The sequence below is a fragment of the Lutzomyia longipalpis genome, chromosome 4 (assembly GCF_024334085.1).
Source record: "Lutzomyia longipalpis isolate SR_M1_2022 chromosome 4, ASM2433408v1".
NCBI lineage: Eukaryota > Metazoa > Arthropoda > Insecta > Diptera > Psychodidae > Lutzomyia > Lutzomyia longipalpis.
The window spans coordinates 12,630,993-12,645,464 of NC_074710.1; the positions used below are offsets into that span (position 1 = coordinate 12,630,993).

Consider the following 14,472-nt stretch of genomic DNA (forward strand, 5'->3'; position numbering starts at 1 on the left):
GATTCGTGTGTATAGTGTATTTTATTTAGTCGGGGTATAAAATTAATTTATTATTGTGAATAAAATTTTACGGAAAAAAATCAAATTCAAAAAATATTTTTTTTTTATTTTTCAATAAAAATTCTTTTTTTTTTCAAACATTGACAATTTTCCCCTTTTTGTGCAACCTCTTGACCTTTTTCTTGAGTTTTTCTTGCATTTTCTTTTTCTTATTCTCCTCAACTTGTTTGGCGCGTGCCTCAATTTTCCCTTGAACCTTTGTCTTCCTCTCCTGCCATTCCTTGGCGGATTTCTTCTTCTGTGCCTCCCTCCGGTCGATACTCTTCTTCAGTGCAAACTTATTGTCCTTCACCTTCTTCCCCTCGTTCCGCTCAAAAGCCTTCTTCCACGCTAAACCACTTTTTACTGCGAGTGCCTTTTCCGTTTCTCCCGCATTCATCATCCCGCGGATTTTCGCCTTTGTCTCATTGAGTTTCTCAAGGGCTTTCTGGGGGTTATTAATACCCCCTTTGCGCTTCTTCGTGGAATCAAAGTCGATTTTGTTGAAAATTATCTTCTCGCCCTCGTTGAATTTCTTCCCTTCCGACGTCTTTTCTTCCCTCACTTCCTTCTTCACTGTGACGACTTCCTCTTTTGGAACTTTAATCATTTTACCCTTCATCCTCTTCTCTTTCCGTGAGGCTTTATCCTTCTTCTGGTTGGGATTTTTAGTTTTGCGATTCTTTACAAATTCCTCGTTTTTGGAATTTCTCGCTTCAGCTGCTGCTTTTAGCTCTGCGGGAGTCTTTTTTAGCATTAACTTCATCCGTTTGGCATTCTTGAGGTCTTCTGTGTCATCTACATAAACATAAAAAGCACCATAAATGTGATAATAATTTCAAATTAGATAAAAAAAATTAAAGTTTTTCTTACCCAAAACATCCTCGTCGTCATTATCGGGATCGGGAACGTCGCAGAGGAGAAGTAAATTACTCACAAAAGCATTTTCAGTTGTGAGAAGCTGTTTCAGCTTTTTCCTCTTCATCACCATTGTTAATTTTCACTCTATTTCCCACAGATTTCCACAATTTTTCCCTAAAATTCACAAAACTTTGCAATAAAGCGTGGAAAACTTCCCAAACATTTAATTTTTGAGGTTATGTTACTGTCACGTTTCTTCGGGTCCTTTCGACCCTACTCGGAACCTTTCGTGCATTTTGGGTGGAATTGGTATTTTGTAAACAAAAACACGCGAAGAATAAAAATTTTACAAGAAAATAGGAAAATTCCTTGAAAAATAGCAATGCCACAGGGAAAAATCAAAGTGAAGACAAAAGTGCCGGATGCAGTGAAGGCAAAGCTGAAGAAAAAGAAAGGTGTCGCATTTACACGTCGTGCCAATGCCCCGATACAGCCGAAAAAGGCGAAAATTCAGGAGACGCAGAAAATTAAGCAATTGCTGAGTAAAGCTGTGAATAAATCCGTCGAAGAGGACATCCGGGCACGTGCACAGGAGGGAGAAATAAACTTCAGCAAAGCTCAACATGCTGTAGCGAAGCATAATAAGAATTCCAAAGCAAAATCCCCAGAGGCATAACCTTGAAAAGTCGATGACTTTTGACAGTTTGTTTTTGGAAAATAAATAAATATTTTGATTTTGGAGATTTTTAATTTATCTGAGTTTTCCCGGGGAAGAAAATTAGGGGAAATATGTTGGGATTGGTGAAGAAGTTTTCCCTATTGCAATGTGTTATGGTTTTTGTTGCAATTCTCGCTGTTTGGCGACCAATTTGGCTAAAGGATCTCTGTAGGGAATACATTGTGCCTCATCTCTTTGCCAGAACGGTCACAAAGAATACATCAGGGGAGGTTTTGTTTACACTTGAGGAGCTCAGCAAGTACACAGGAGCTAATGGGAGTAAGGGGCTCTATATTGCCATAATGGGAACAGTATATGATGTGGAGAAAGGCAGGAAGCACTACGGTCCAGGAGGGAGTTATCAATTCTTTGCAGGTTTGAAATCATTAAGAAAAACTTCCTATAGGATCGATTTTGATTTCCTTTTTTTATGCAGGCCGTGATGCCACAACATCCTTCATTACTGGAGAATTTGAGCAAGTAACAGATGAACTGGACGATGTCCTTCAGTTGGCCCCTCGTGACCTCCTTTCAGTGCTACAATGGAAGGAATTTTACGACAAAGAGTACAAACAAATGGGAAAACTCGTGGGAAGATTCTACGACAATCAAGGGGGTGAAACGAAGTATTTTGACTATGTCAAGGCAAAAATTCACGAAGCACGTGAAGAACAGAAATCCAGCGAGAGGATCAAAGAGGAATTTCCACCGTGCAACACTGAATGGAGTGCGGACAGTGGCACGAGATTTTGGTGCACTGCACGAAGTGGTGGCAAGGAGAGGGATTGGATTGGTGTTCCCCGGAAGTATTTTGAAGTGGGACGATCAGACTACCGATGTGCTTGTGTCCATCCGGATCGTCTTGATTCTCCGAATCTTAAAGAATTCACCAACTGTGATCCCCAAGCGGAGGAGTGTATGTACAAATTCGACGAAGCATTGGAAAATTGAATTTAATCAAGTACTTCAGGTTCATCAGGTGGCACAAAAAAAGTACTTAAAAATCAGTTTTCGCAGCAATTCCATTAAGAATTAATATTTTAATAATTAAAAATGTTAAAAAAAATGTAATGTAATGCGCAGAATGATTTGTTCCGGGTGTGGAATGTGAGGTTATGTTTTTGAAGTTTGGAACCTAAAAAAACATCCTCCTGGAGAAAATCTTCCCTGCGCCTTTTCTTATCATCTTTCAAAGTGTTATAGCAATAAAATGTTATTAAGATTTACTCGTGGAAGCATTAATATTTTGGTAAAGCCCTAAATCCTTGAAATACCTTTGAAATGAGTCAAAAAAAAAAAAATATATTGGAAATTTTTTTTGTAGGCTCGGAGGAATTTCAGTGATAAAAAATCAAATGTGGAGCTACCAAAGAATGTCCTGGAGCCCTATCAATCAGCTCAGGATCAAACGGAAAATGGGGTAATCTACGATAAGAAACCCTTTAAAGTGGAACTGGAGAAAGGTAAAATTTTGATGATTTTCTTCCAACAAAAAAAAACCTTTTGAAACAAAATTTAAAATATCTTCAAGATAAACTCTACTCCTGGTGCCTCTGTGGGAAGTCTAAGGGTCAACCATTCTGCGATGGTACCCATAAGAATGTCTTCATGAAAATCAAACTACGCCCAGTGCGCTTCCAGGTTGAAAAGTCCGGAACTTATTGGCTATGCAATTGTAAGCAAACCAAGAGACGACCCTTCTGTGATGGAGCTCACAAGCAGCCTCACATTCAGGAGCTTATTAGGTGAAGAAATGCGGGCGGCTACCTCGAATATGTTTTTTTGTAGAAATTCTTTTTGAAAGTAAATAAAAATTACTAAAATTCTTGATTGAAAATATTCTTTTGATCTATTTTTCTTGGCACTCTTCTGTCTTCGCTTTCTACATGCTACAGAGTTCAATCGGTGGGGGCATTGTGGGGATCTTTCCAAGCTCAAAAGCATCCGCTTTGAATGCTTCAAGATCTTGTGGTGTTAATTCGTCAATTTTACTGTAGAAATGGGCAAGTTGTGCAGCTGGAGGTTGACTTGGCGGTGGTGCACCAAATGCCGGAGGATTCATTCGTGGCACACTCGGTGGTGGCTGATTGCTCTGGGCAAAAGGTGATGGATTCGTAAAGACAGAACTCACAGGTTGCTGCTGCTGTGGCTGTTGTGTTGCATTAACATTCCCAAAGACACTCTGTGGGGGTGCTTGTTGTACCCCAAAGGGAGTCTGCTGAAGATTTCCATGGGGTTGCTGAACTTGTTGCATATTTGGCTGCTGCTGCATCATCATCTGACCAAAACCACCATCCTGCGCCTGTTGCATTGGTTGTGATTGTTGTGCCATTTGCTGTGGTTGCCCAAAGACACTCTGTGGTGGTGCTGCAAAGGACGGTGGTGCCAGGACAGATTGTCCAAATTGAGATGACGGTGTTTGGCCGAAAGCTGAGTTTTGTTGACCAAATGATCCTCCTGTGTTTCCGCCTCCCCCAAAAATACTTTCTGTACTCATTGGTTGTGTATTGCTAAAACCTCCACTGCCGAAGATTGAATTATTCGTTGCAGCTGGAAATGCTGAAGCTGGAGCTGAAGGAGGAGCCCCAAAGGATGATTGAGCAAATATATTCCCTCCACTGGCTGCCTGTGGTGCACCCAATTGAGGTAGTTTGAAGAAAGAATTTGTTTGCTGACTCTGCCCAAAAATCGATTGACTTTGTTGCGATGCAAAGACACTCTGTTGTTGCCCAAATATGCTCTTTTGTGGTGCTGCTTGAGGTGCAAAACTTGATTGTCCACCAAATATTGATGAAGCACCACCAAAGGAGCTTCCCGTGGGTGCCCCAAAAGCACTTTGGGGTGCTTCTGTGGAAACATTGCTGGAAATTCGATCAAAGATCGATTTGCCCCCTCCACCGGTGTCCCCACTGCCAAAGGTATTCGCAAATGTCCCCCCAGATTTCACCTGTCGACTCCTCTTGCCGTTTATGCCAAAAATATCAATGAGATAATTCTTAACTGCCGGATCGGACAACATTAGCTTTGACATCTTCTCAAAAGCAATCCCAGTGATGCGTTTGAATTCCTCCTGGAACTGTGGGAGGCGATTTTCCATCTTGGCCAGGTAGAAATTAAATCGAATCTCCTCAAATGATTGATCCTCAATGAGGTCCGGCAGTGACGGTTCATCCTTGAAGGGACTAAAACAACTCAATGGCCACTGCTTCCCATGAATTGCTGCCTTCATCTCTGTCTGGACCATTTGTCTGTGGGATGCGCGGATTTTCTTGTTTTACTTATTTTACATGCAAATAGGGATTTCAGTGTTCCAATACTTACTGAACATCGACATGGCTGTTGTGGCACTTGTTCCCATAAGAACATTTTCCACTGACAAAGTACGCACACAGTGGCATGGCTAATCTTCAGGGATTTCACGAAATTTTCCAGGAAATCCCCAAAACTTCCCTTTTAGTGTCTTTACTGCTTTTTCTTACTCTTTCCCTCCCTTATAGCTTTATTGAGAAAGTACGATTTTCTTTAGCAAAATTTCCATTCACTTTTCACCAGATTTTTCCCAATTTTCACGCGAGAACAAACAAAATAAAAAAATATTTTCAGTAAAAGAGTGCGAATGACATTTCAACTCCGGCCCCGCATGAGAAACATTCAAGTGAAAAAGAAGAAGAAGAAACAATTTTTCGGGGTGAAAAAATCGTCATTTTTTCCCATTTTCCCGACAAATCTGCTGCTGGCAAAAAAGGGATTTTCCTCCAAATTGACACGTGGACTATTAGTGAGTTATTTGGGGGAGTGCAAAAGTGTGATTTGCATGTAATTCTGCAATGATTGGGCGTACGTTTTGGTAGGCTGGGTAGGCCGCATCCATCTAGGCCAGTTTTACTTCCTTGTTTTTTTCTTTAGAAATAAACTTCCTGGATTTTATGTGATTTTTGCACCAAAAAAATAATAAATAAATCCACGAACAATGTTTTGGGGTGATTTGCACAAAGTGGGGATTGTCGTGCTTATTTTCCTCTCAGCCCTCACATCCGGAATGGGAATCCTACCGGAAGCTGAGCGCCAGAGGAGAGGTGTCGTGGCAGGACCAAGACGTCTCATTGACGAGGTTGCCTGCCCGGAAGTTAGTAAAATGTGCAGCAATTTACGCTCCGGAACGGATGATCTGTACGTGCTGGAGTGTATTCAGTCATTTTCACCGGAACAAATGGAATCCCTCACGGATACGTGTAAGCATACAATTTGGGAGCATACATCGGATATAATGCGAGATGACAATGTTCAGCGTCTCATGGTGAAGACATGTGGGCAGGATATAGTTGAGAAGTTAGACTGCAAGGCAACTGAGGAGATTGGCCATTTCCTGGCGTGTGTCCTGGATCACCGAGATGAAGTTGTGGGGAGTACGTGTAAAGGTTTCATTCAGCGCCTCGAATGGGTGGCTTTTTCGGATTTTCGCCTCATTGGGCCCTTTATGCGTGACTGCCAGAAGGATATCATTCAACTGGGATGCGGTAGGGTTCAGCTGGATCGTTCAAAGCTCTCCCAGGGTGAGACACTTGCGTGTCTCCAGTCCCAAGTGGAGAAGCTCAACAACAAATGCCGCAAAGGCGTTCTCCATCTCTCAGAGATGCAATCGGACAATGTTAAATTCGATCGGCAGCTCTTCCTTGCTTGCGTCACCGACTCTGAGCGTTTCTGCCCACAGGCACGTCCTGGATCCGGAGCGGTGTACAAATGCCTCATACGCAACATAAATGATGCGAGTATGTCACAACGATGCCAGGAACAGCTGACACGGCGTGATAAGCTCATTGCACACGACTACAAGGTCAGCCGTGGACTTGCGAGGGCGTGTCGGGATGATATTCGCGTCTATCACTGCCGTAGAGGCGTGAGTGATGATAAGGAGGTACGTCTCGCGCAGATTCTCCTCTGTCTGGAAGCAGCACAGAAGAACAGCTCAAAAATAACCCCTGAATGCTTGGCCGAAATGGTTGATCATCGTAAACTTCTCATGGAGGACTACAAACTCTCCCCGGAGATTCTCACAGGATGCCAGGATGACATAACAAAATTCTGCGGGAATATTGATTCGGGCAGTAAGACCATTCACTGCCTCATGGATCATGCCAGGCCCAAGCGGAAGAAGGAGAAACGCGTCTCACAAACTTGTGAACGTGCCATTGAACAGCTGGTGAAGGTGGCAGATGTCGGGGAAGATTGGCGTGTTGATCCCGTTCTCAGGAATGCCTGCAAACCCGTTGTCGATGTAGCGTGTCGTGACACAGAAGGCGGAGACGCGAGAGTCATGTCCTGCCTCATGGAGAAACTCTCCACGAACTTCATGACAAAAGATTGTGAATCAGCCCTTCTGCAGATTCAATACTTTGTCTCCAGAGACTTCAAACTCGATCCCCAGCTGTATCGGCACTGCAAGGAGGATGCCGTGAAGTTGTGCCATGCAAAGAAGGCATGGGCTGATGTTGCAACGGATCAAATGGATCCCGAAAGGGGTCCAATGATCCTTCCCTGCCTCCATCGGTATGCCTACCATGCAAAACCCGATATGCACCTCAGTCCTGAGTGCTTCCACGAAGTCAAAAGGGTCATGCGACAGCGAGCTATCAGTGTGGATCTCATTCCGGAGGTGGAGGATGAATGTATTGACGATCTGGCTAATTTTTGCCATGACAAAACCGGAAGAGGTGAGTCTTGTCTTTCGATTAATTAATTTATTCGATAAAAATGATTGATTTGCTTTCATTTTCACACATTCACATTATTTTTTGAAACAAACAAAAATTCTTGATAAATTCTTTTGGGTTCTTTTGCGTGTAAAATGTAAAAAACAGATAGGATGCCCTAAAGTTCAAAGATTGAGCTTACCAATATTCCTTAGAGTGAGAAACTAATGCCTCTTATAAATCTTTTCGATGTTCTTTGTGCTTAATCACATTTATATTTCACAGAAATGTCCTCCCAATGAAAATTTTCCTTCGACAAAATTCACTTTTCTTTTGCTACTGAGATTCAGATTGAACTTTTCTTTCAGAAAAAAATTAAAATCCTTGAGTTACTATGATTTCCCACAAGAAATCTTTCGAAAAAAAAATCGTTGGAAATCCATCCCAAACTCTCCTTCAACCCATTTATTAGAAATATGTATTTCAAAAGAAACTCTCGTTCTTTGCTACAGGTGAAGAGATGCAATGCCTGCAGGATCACATGGACAAAGTGCAACAAAAATGTCTGCAGGCTGTGATAAATTTTACAGAGGAGGAAGCAGCGCACGTGGAATTAAATCCAGTCATTATGATTGCATGCCGAAGTGCCATGGAGAGGCATTGTGATGCAATCCTCAAGAGTGGCACGGATGAGGGGGAGATGATGGAGTGCCTCATTTCGCACAAAAATGATCCAGACATGCGGGAGGATGTGAAATGCCGTGCCGCCGTTGAGCACTTCCAGATAATCTCACTGAAGAACTACCATTTTACGTATAAATTCAAAGAAGCCTGCAAAGCATACGTGACACGTTTTTGCCCGCTCAGCAATACAAAATATGAGGTTGTTGCGTGTCTCAGGTGAGTCCTCAACAGGTGGGCGTGGGGAGTGGAAGGTGTTTATTTTTTCTCCCTCTTGCAGTGAAAGGATGCGAAATGACACCATCAAGGGGCAGAGGCATTCAATCCCAAAGGAATGCCGGCAACAGGTGCGCAATCAACTGTATCAGCAACGTGAGAATATTGACTACGATCCACGCCTCAAGAGTGTCTGTCGCGAGGAGATTGAGCATCTTTGCTATGAAATTCCCAATACGGGTGGTCAGGTGAATACAGGCCGAAATGCAAGTTCATGTTCACTGCTTCTACTTCCCTTTCTAACATCCAGAGATTTTTTTTGTTTTTGGTGTAAATTCTGGAGGTCTTTTGACAGCAACTGGAAGTTTCTTTATGTGCTAGAAATGGCTGAATGTTGTGCAGAATTATCCTGCCCATTGCTTCAGGAAGTTTCTAAGGGGGATCTTAGGGATTTCCTTTTGAACATTCGGCTGATTCTTGAGATCATTTAGGGGTTAAAATGACTCCCAAAATGAAATCAAGGATTAGCCGGGTGTTGAAAAGAAAGTCCCTAAGATCCCTTAGAAACTTCCTGATGCCATGGACAGGATGACTGTACAACTTCCAGCCTCTTATGGCACTTTCCAGGAACATGTTAAACATGTTTAAAGCTCAATTTTATATAAAAAAAAAACTCTGGATTGTCTCTGAATGCCATCACATAAAATAAATTTAAATAATTATAAAATACTTTAATTATTCAACATTTGAATTTGTAAAAAAAATAAACGTTTTTTTTTGTATAATCTTTAGATTCTGGAGTGTTTGCAGAGGAAAGCCGAGCACCTGAGTCCACCGTGTAGGCATGCCCTTTTTAGTGTTCGACGCTCTGAACTGATGGATAGTGCCACGGATTACACATTAATAAATACATGCCGGGAAATGTTGCATCAATACTGTCCGCGTGTTGATCAATCCAGTGCCCTGCAGTGCCTCAAAGTACACCGTGAGGAGGCACTCTTTGACCCCAAATGCCATCATGTTGTTGTAAATCGCATGATTGAGCAGAATCTCGACTATCGCTTCAATCCGCAACTCCAGGAGGCGTGTCGTATGAATATTGCCGGCTACTGTACGGACATTGTGGCAGCTGCAAAGCAAGATGAGGAATTAAATGGGAAGGTGGTGAATTGTCTAAAGCAGAAATTCCGCGAGGGAAAACTCACCACGGAGTGTAGGAATCAAATGACGCAAGTTCTGCGTGAACAGGCACTCAATTACAAACTCAATCCATTGCTGCAGAATTTGTGCCAAAAAGAAATTGAGGTACTTTGTCGTCCAACGGATGACATTGAGGATCACGGCGAGGTGGAGGATTGCCTCAAGAAGGCCTTCCTCAATCAGCAAATAATCCGGAAGGAATGCAAAATTGAAGTGGCAACACTCATTCAAGAAGCCAAGGCGGACATTCACGTTGACCCTTTGCTTCAGCAAGCCTGCACAGCTGATCTTCTACGGTATTGCTCCACCGTTCCCAGTGGAGATGGAAGACGTAAGTTTTTCTCAGTTGTTTTACCGTCTGAACGAATTTTAATTAATTTAATCAATTTTTTTTTGTAGAATTGCGATGTCTTCAGACAATTCTAGCCGATAAAGCGGAAGCTCTCGAGGAGAATTGCAAAGAGAAACTCCTTCAGAGGATAGATATGTTCAAGAATGCCGCCCCACTTGTTGCAGCTCCGGAAAATTTATCAGACCTATACACGCAGGTATCATCGTCACCTGCTAAGAAATTCTTCTTCATTGCTTTCCTCACCTTTGTTGGATTTATCTTTATCTTTGGTCTCTTCTGTGGGCGTGCAACGAGACGAACGATTGCCATGAAGAATAAGTGAAATGCCACGACGTTAATAAATCCGCGGGAACGTGTTTTTTTGTGATTAATTTTTTCCTTCATTCGGAGGATTGATATTTTATATGACAAAAATCCTCTTGAAAGAACCCTTAAGAGAAAAAAACTTTTACGTGGAAAATTCGTGGGTGGGAAAAGCTCAGTGAAATATTTTTCGTAAAATAAATAATCATTCGATTTTATACAAACTTTTAGTGCCATGATGGAAATGGAAGAAACAATTTATTATTTTCTTTTGGGGCAGCTTCCTCGGGGAATAAAACAAAGGATCTCTCTTGAAGTTTCTTGAAAAGACACAATAAAATCATTTTTTAATGACAAAAAAAAATCTATCTTAATTTTTCTTTAAATGGGCATTTTTTCCATCATGGCAAAAGGGGAAAATTTATCAGAGAGGCGAAAAGGAAATTATTAAAGAAAACATTCTGAATGTATAATATTTTTCAATCCTTCCCTGAATGTAAATTTTCAAAATTTATAATCTCTTATATAATGAAAAAATTTCGAAATTGTTTGTATTTTGTAGTAAGAAAAGAAAAAGAATAAAATATGTTTGTTTGACGAGTATAAAGGTGAAAAAAAATGAGATTTTTTTTAATTCTTGCCCTGAAGAAGATGTTGCATGGCGTATTGGTAGATAAAGATTGATCCAGTTACGTGAACATTGAGGGATCTAAGGCGTCCTAATTGGGGTATCTCCACAGCAATATCCAGGAAGGAAATTATATCCGCAGGAAGACCTTCTTTTTCGTGTCTAAAATTTAAAGAAAAAAAAATATTTTTAATGATCTTTAAAGAAAAGGAAAACTTTCTAAGAAAAAAAAAGGAAAACTTACCCCAGAACAAGAAGAGTTTTCTCAGGGAATGCAACCTCCGACAACACCACGCTTTTGGCTGTTTGCTCAGCACCAACAATTGTGTATCCTTGACGCTTCATTTCTGTACAGTACGCAATAATTTGCCACTTCTTCACCTCCTCCAGCATTAGCCATTTCTCCGCTGACATGCTGAGTGCGAGAAATTGCGAATTCTCAATGTCCCGCAGGGAATTGAGGGTTAATCTCTGCACACCAAAAATCTCGCAGGTTCTCGCCAATCCACCGAGATTGGGGTGGTTCTCAATGAGAGATGCACAAACCACCAAATTCGATTGTTTCCCCTCACCTTGCGTACCACCAACAAAGCCATCAGGTGGAATGATTTTAGTTTGAATATTGTCATACATCTCCACTGCAGTCTGTGCGCCAGGAGAGTTCTTCTCATGCCACGGATGTGTGATATTTGCAAGACTTTCATCACCTTCGCTGCATTCGTGTACAATCTCACTCTCAGCCACCCCCGTAATGCGTGGAATATCACGAAAAATGTACTTATCACAGAGAAGGTGATCAATATTGAGGAAATTGAAACGAAAATCCTTTATGAGTCGTTCAATATTCTTCTCAGGATTCCCACTGAGGTGTTCAAAGGAGAATTCAACGACACGATGCATTTCCCTTTCATGTTCCTGCACATCCTCGAGGAAAGGAAAGATTTTCTGCATTGCAATCTGTGCATAGAGGCGGCATGAGAAATTCTGACCCATTGTCCATGGATGGAGAGCTCTGAAGGTTTTCGTGCTGAAATCTCTGCATTGCTTCCTCTTGCACAGAATGAAGAGGATGCAGAAGATTGATTGAATTGAGTGCATTTTGAGATCTTTTGGATCTTCCAGCTTACGAAAGAGCTCTTCAATCTCTTCCATGGGAATTGTTTCGGCCACAAGAAGTTCCAGAATGTAGAGAATACTAGGCTGATTGGCTTCATTGAGGAGAAATTCAAGATACTCTTTGTGCCAGACTTTATTTTTTCTAGCAATTGCTGCAATTCCTTGAATTATACGCAATTTAGCAAGATGATGATGAGAATTTGGGTAGTACATCACCTTTGTACGTGATAGGGTGGCATATCTATCCACAAGTAGGTCAAGAACAGCCTGATATTCCTTACATCTAACAATATAATTAACAATTTTAAATTGAAGTTCCCTCAATGGGGAGTTTTTCTGCAGGAAAGACACCTCAGCTCCTTCTCTTGCGCACAATAATTCACAAAGAAGCTCATTGCTGAAGTATGTGAGTTTCTCCCCAATAGCTTCGGTGATGTGATGTGAAATGAGGGATGTATCCACAAGGAGTTTCCGCATTGTTTCCTCAATGCTGATCCATTTACTTGGGAATTTTTCAATGAATACTCCGCAAACTGAGGCAAATTGTGATTTTCCCTTCAAACTCATCAACTCCCTGTAAGATGTTTTAATTAATCGTTCAATTGTTATCTTCTCTTCCACTGTTGGTGTAACATTATTGAGAAATGTGAAGAGAAAAAAAGTCCTTGAATAATCCTGCTCATAGTCGAGTCGGTTGGAAATGTATTCGAGAATCTGTGATACGGCGAAAGCGTTGAAATTCCAACAATACAAGTGGAACATCGCTTTAAAGAAAATTTCCGTGTAGAATGAATGGAATTCATCAGATACATCGCTCGGCTTTGGGGTGTATTTAAAATTGTTTCTGATGAAATGACTTGTAAATACGTCGTCAAAAAGAAAATAATGCGAGGATCTGAGAATTAGTAGAAGAATTAATTTCTCTTTGATGGAAAATTCTTGAAATCCCCTTAAAAGTTCTTTTGCTTTCTTTTCATCAATTTTTAGTCCTTCTTTAGGGCATTTTCTCGCAAATTTCAGCAAGTCTTTCTCATCTAATTCATTGCTAGACTTCAGGAGAGCAAGGACATCACAATCGAAATCTTGTGTTGTGTCTAATACTGGGATTAATACAATTAAACCATCATCATTTAGGGTTTCTCTGCAGAGGTTCAGTATGTCATCATCTGTCGTTACTTCCACAATTGCCTTTACAATAACTGCCTTTTGAAGTTTTGTAATATTTTTTTCTATGCGTCTTAGGAAGAGAAGAAGAACTTTCAGGATGCTCTTCTTCGTAAAATGATCCGTTTGAAGATTGTTGATGTTGGATGAAATATTTGAGAAAGCGCGGTAAATAACTTCTCTTTCTTCAACTTCACAGCTCCTACAAAGAATAAATAAATTTTAAATAATAAAAAAAGAAGAAATCTCAGGAATATTCAAACTTACAATGAGCTAAACGAAGCAATATCATCCGTAATGTACATAAGGATTGAATAGAGAGGGAAGGGAAGCCATGAAATTGTTGCAAAATGCTCAATGCTCGTTTTCCAATTCAATGTAAAAGCTTTCAAGCAGAATCTCTGAGCAGCATCACGTTCTTCTCCTCCACGGTGGATTTGTATTTGATTGAGTGCAGCAAATGCAAGTGAAAGGATATCTTGAAGAATATCACGAAAATCCTCCCTGGATGTGATGTACTTGAGCGTAGGGCAGACAATTTGCCTATTTTGTGTCCTCAGGATACATCGAAGGAGCAAAATTTGCCACTTTAGCTCCATTCCTTCAACTTTGGGCAGCATATTTATTGCTGGGCACATCAAATGACTCTGATTCTGGGCAATGGCATTCACAATGGCTATATAGCATGTGACAGAGTCTACGGGGAAGAAAAAGTCCTGCAGGAAGTGCTGGAGAACAAAAAAAGCATTCTTCCTCACCGTTTGATCATCTGATTCACATCCAATTTTAATAACTTCAAAGATATTCTCCTGGATGGGTTTTGGTGGTGGCAAAATGAGAATTTTCTTCATGAAAAACATCAAAATTTCCAAGATCTTTGCCTCGCACCCACATTCCATAAAATCCATGAGTCTCATAATTATGGGATTGTTCAGTGGCAGAAGATCAGTGAGAGCAGCAAAGCTTCGAAGAATTCTAAAGCGGAATTTACAATCATCGCTCTCAAGGAGCATTTGCAGGAACTTCCTTGAACTCATGTATTCCATGATTTTGGGCAAATGAACGGGGAATACCCTTGCTGCTTCACCCTCGACCAAGATCTCAAATATCTCCACATTAAGTTCATCCGAAGTGAGTGAATTTTCCAGGACAATATCAATATCAATTATTGCAATCATTTTGATGACCTTCAGCATTTGAGAGCGAATATGAGCATCCCATGATAAATAGTTCTCTTCGAATTCGCTCCAGAATTCAGATGTATTGAAAATCATCATTTCGCTCCTGGACAAAGTGCCGGTTGTAACGGAAATCCATTCAGTTATCAATGCATAAGCTTCCACAGAGACAGGATCAAAGTTCTCCACGTCCGCCAGAAATTCTTTCTGAGCCTCATTTCCTTGTGCATACTTAATGATCTTCCCAACGATCAGGGGATTCCAATTAATCATCTTTCCCCGATGTTCCGGCATCTCTCGCGGATTCCCACACTATATGTTTTGAG

General features: G+C 41.0%; 7 protein-coding genes across 8 annotated transcripts; 4 read left to right on the forward strand and 3 right to left on the reverse strand.

The window, feature by feature from the left end:
- Window positions 1-89: 89 nt before the first annotated feature.
- LOC129796402 (surfeit locus protein 6 homolog) lies at window positions 90-1,151 on the reverse strand. The gene is made up of 2 exons (XM_055838311.1): window positions 913-1,151; window positions 90-837 (listed from the first exon to the last, which is right to left on the reverse strand). The coding sequence occupies exons 1-2, from the start codon at window positions 1,028-1,030 to the stop codon at window positions 134-136; spliced, it is 822 nt and encodes a 273-aa protein (XP_055694286.1). The 5' UTR covers window positions 1,031-1,151; the 3' UTR covers window positions 90-133.
- Window positions 1,152-1,180: 29 nt separating this feature from the next.
- LOC129796409 (uncharacterized) lies at window positions 1,181-1,641 on the forward strand. Its single transcript, XM_055838322.1, has one exon. It carries the CDS (start codon window positions 1,283-1,285, stop codon window positions 1,574-1,576), a length of 294 nt encoding a protein of 97 aa, XP_055694297.1. The 5' UTR covers window positions 1,181-1,282; the 3' UTR covers window positions 1,577-1,641.
- Window positions 1,642-1,689: 48 nt separating this feature from the next.
- On the forward strand, window positions 1,690-2,844 carry LOC129796403 (neuferricin homolog). The gene is made up of 2 exons (XM_055838313.1): window positions 1,690-1,993; window positions 2,055-2,844. Exons 1-2 carry the CDS (start codon window positions 1,690-1,692, stop codon window positions 2,567-2,569), a joined length of 819 nt encoding a protein of 272 aa, XP_055694288.1. The 3' UTR covers window positions 2,570-2,844.
- On the forward strand, window positions 2,765-3,455 carry LOC129796408 (CDGSH iron-sulfur domain-containing protein 3, mitochondrial). Its single transcript, XM_055838321.1, has 3 exons — window positions 2,765-2,867; window positions 2,943-3,081; window positions 3,150-3,455. Exons 1-3 carry the CDS (start codon window positions 2,829-2,831, stop codon window positions 3,365-3,367), a joined length of 396 nt encoding a protein of 131 aa, XP_055694296.1. The 5' UTR covers window positions 2,765-2,828; the 3' UTR covers window positions 3,368-3,455.
- Window positions 2,942-5,245, reverse strand: LOC129796400 (uncharacterized). Its single transcript, XM_055838306.1, has 2 exons — window positions 4,940-5,245; window positions 2,942-4,866 (listed from the first exon to the last, which is right to left on the reverse strand). The coding sequence occupies exons 1-2, from the start codon at window positions 5,014-5,016 to the stop codon at window positions 3,501-3,503; spliced, it is 1,443 nt and encodes a 480-aa protein (XP_055694281.1). The 5' UTR covers window positions 5,017-5,245; the 3' UTR covers window positions 2,942-3,500.
- An 18-nt stretch (window positions 5,246-5,263) lies between these two features.
- On the forward strand, window positions 5,264-10,424 carry LOC129796386 (Golgi apparatus protein 1). 2 transcript variants are annotated; one of them, XM_055838271.1, is made up of 5 exons: window positions 5,264-7,329; window positions 7,821-8,208; window positions 8,270-8,453; window positions 8,998-9,736; window positions 9,805-10,424. In XM_055838271.1, exons 1-5 carry the CDS (start codon window positions 5,589-5,591, stop codon window positions 10,077-10,079), a joined length of 3,327 nt encoding a protein of 1,108 aa, XP_055694246.1. In that variant the 5' UTR covers window positions 5,264-5,588; the 3' UTR covers window positions 10,080-10,424. The 2 variants fall into 2 exon arrangements, with proteins under 2 accessions (XP_055694246.1, XP_055694245.1); XM_055838270.1 differs by having other exon boundaries at window positions 5,273-7,329; window positions 8,270-8,471.
- On the reverse strand, window positions 10,221-14,440 carry LOC129796385 (uncharacterized). The gene is made up of 3 exons (XM_055838269.1): window positions 13,236-14,440; window positions 10,933-13,170; window positions 10,221-10,850 (listed from the first exon to the last, which is right to left on the reverse strand). Exons 1-3 carry the CDS (start codon window positions 14,438-14,440, stop codon window positions 10,691-10,693), a joined length of 3,603 nt encoding a protein of 1,200 aa, XP_055694244.1. The 3' UTR covers window positions 10,221-10,690.
- Window positions 14,441-14,472: the final 32 nt, after the last annotated feature.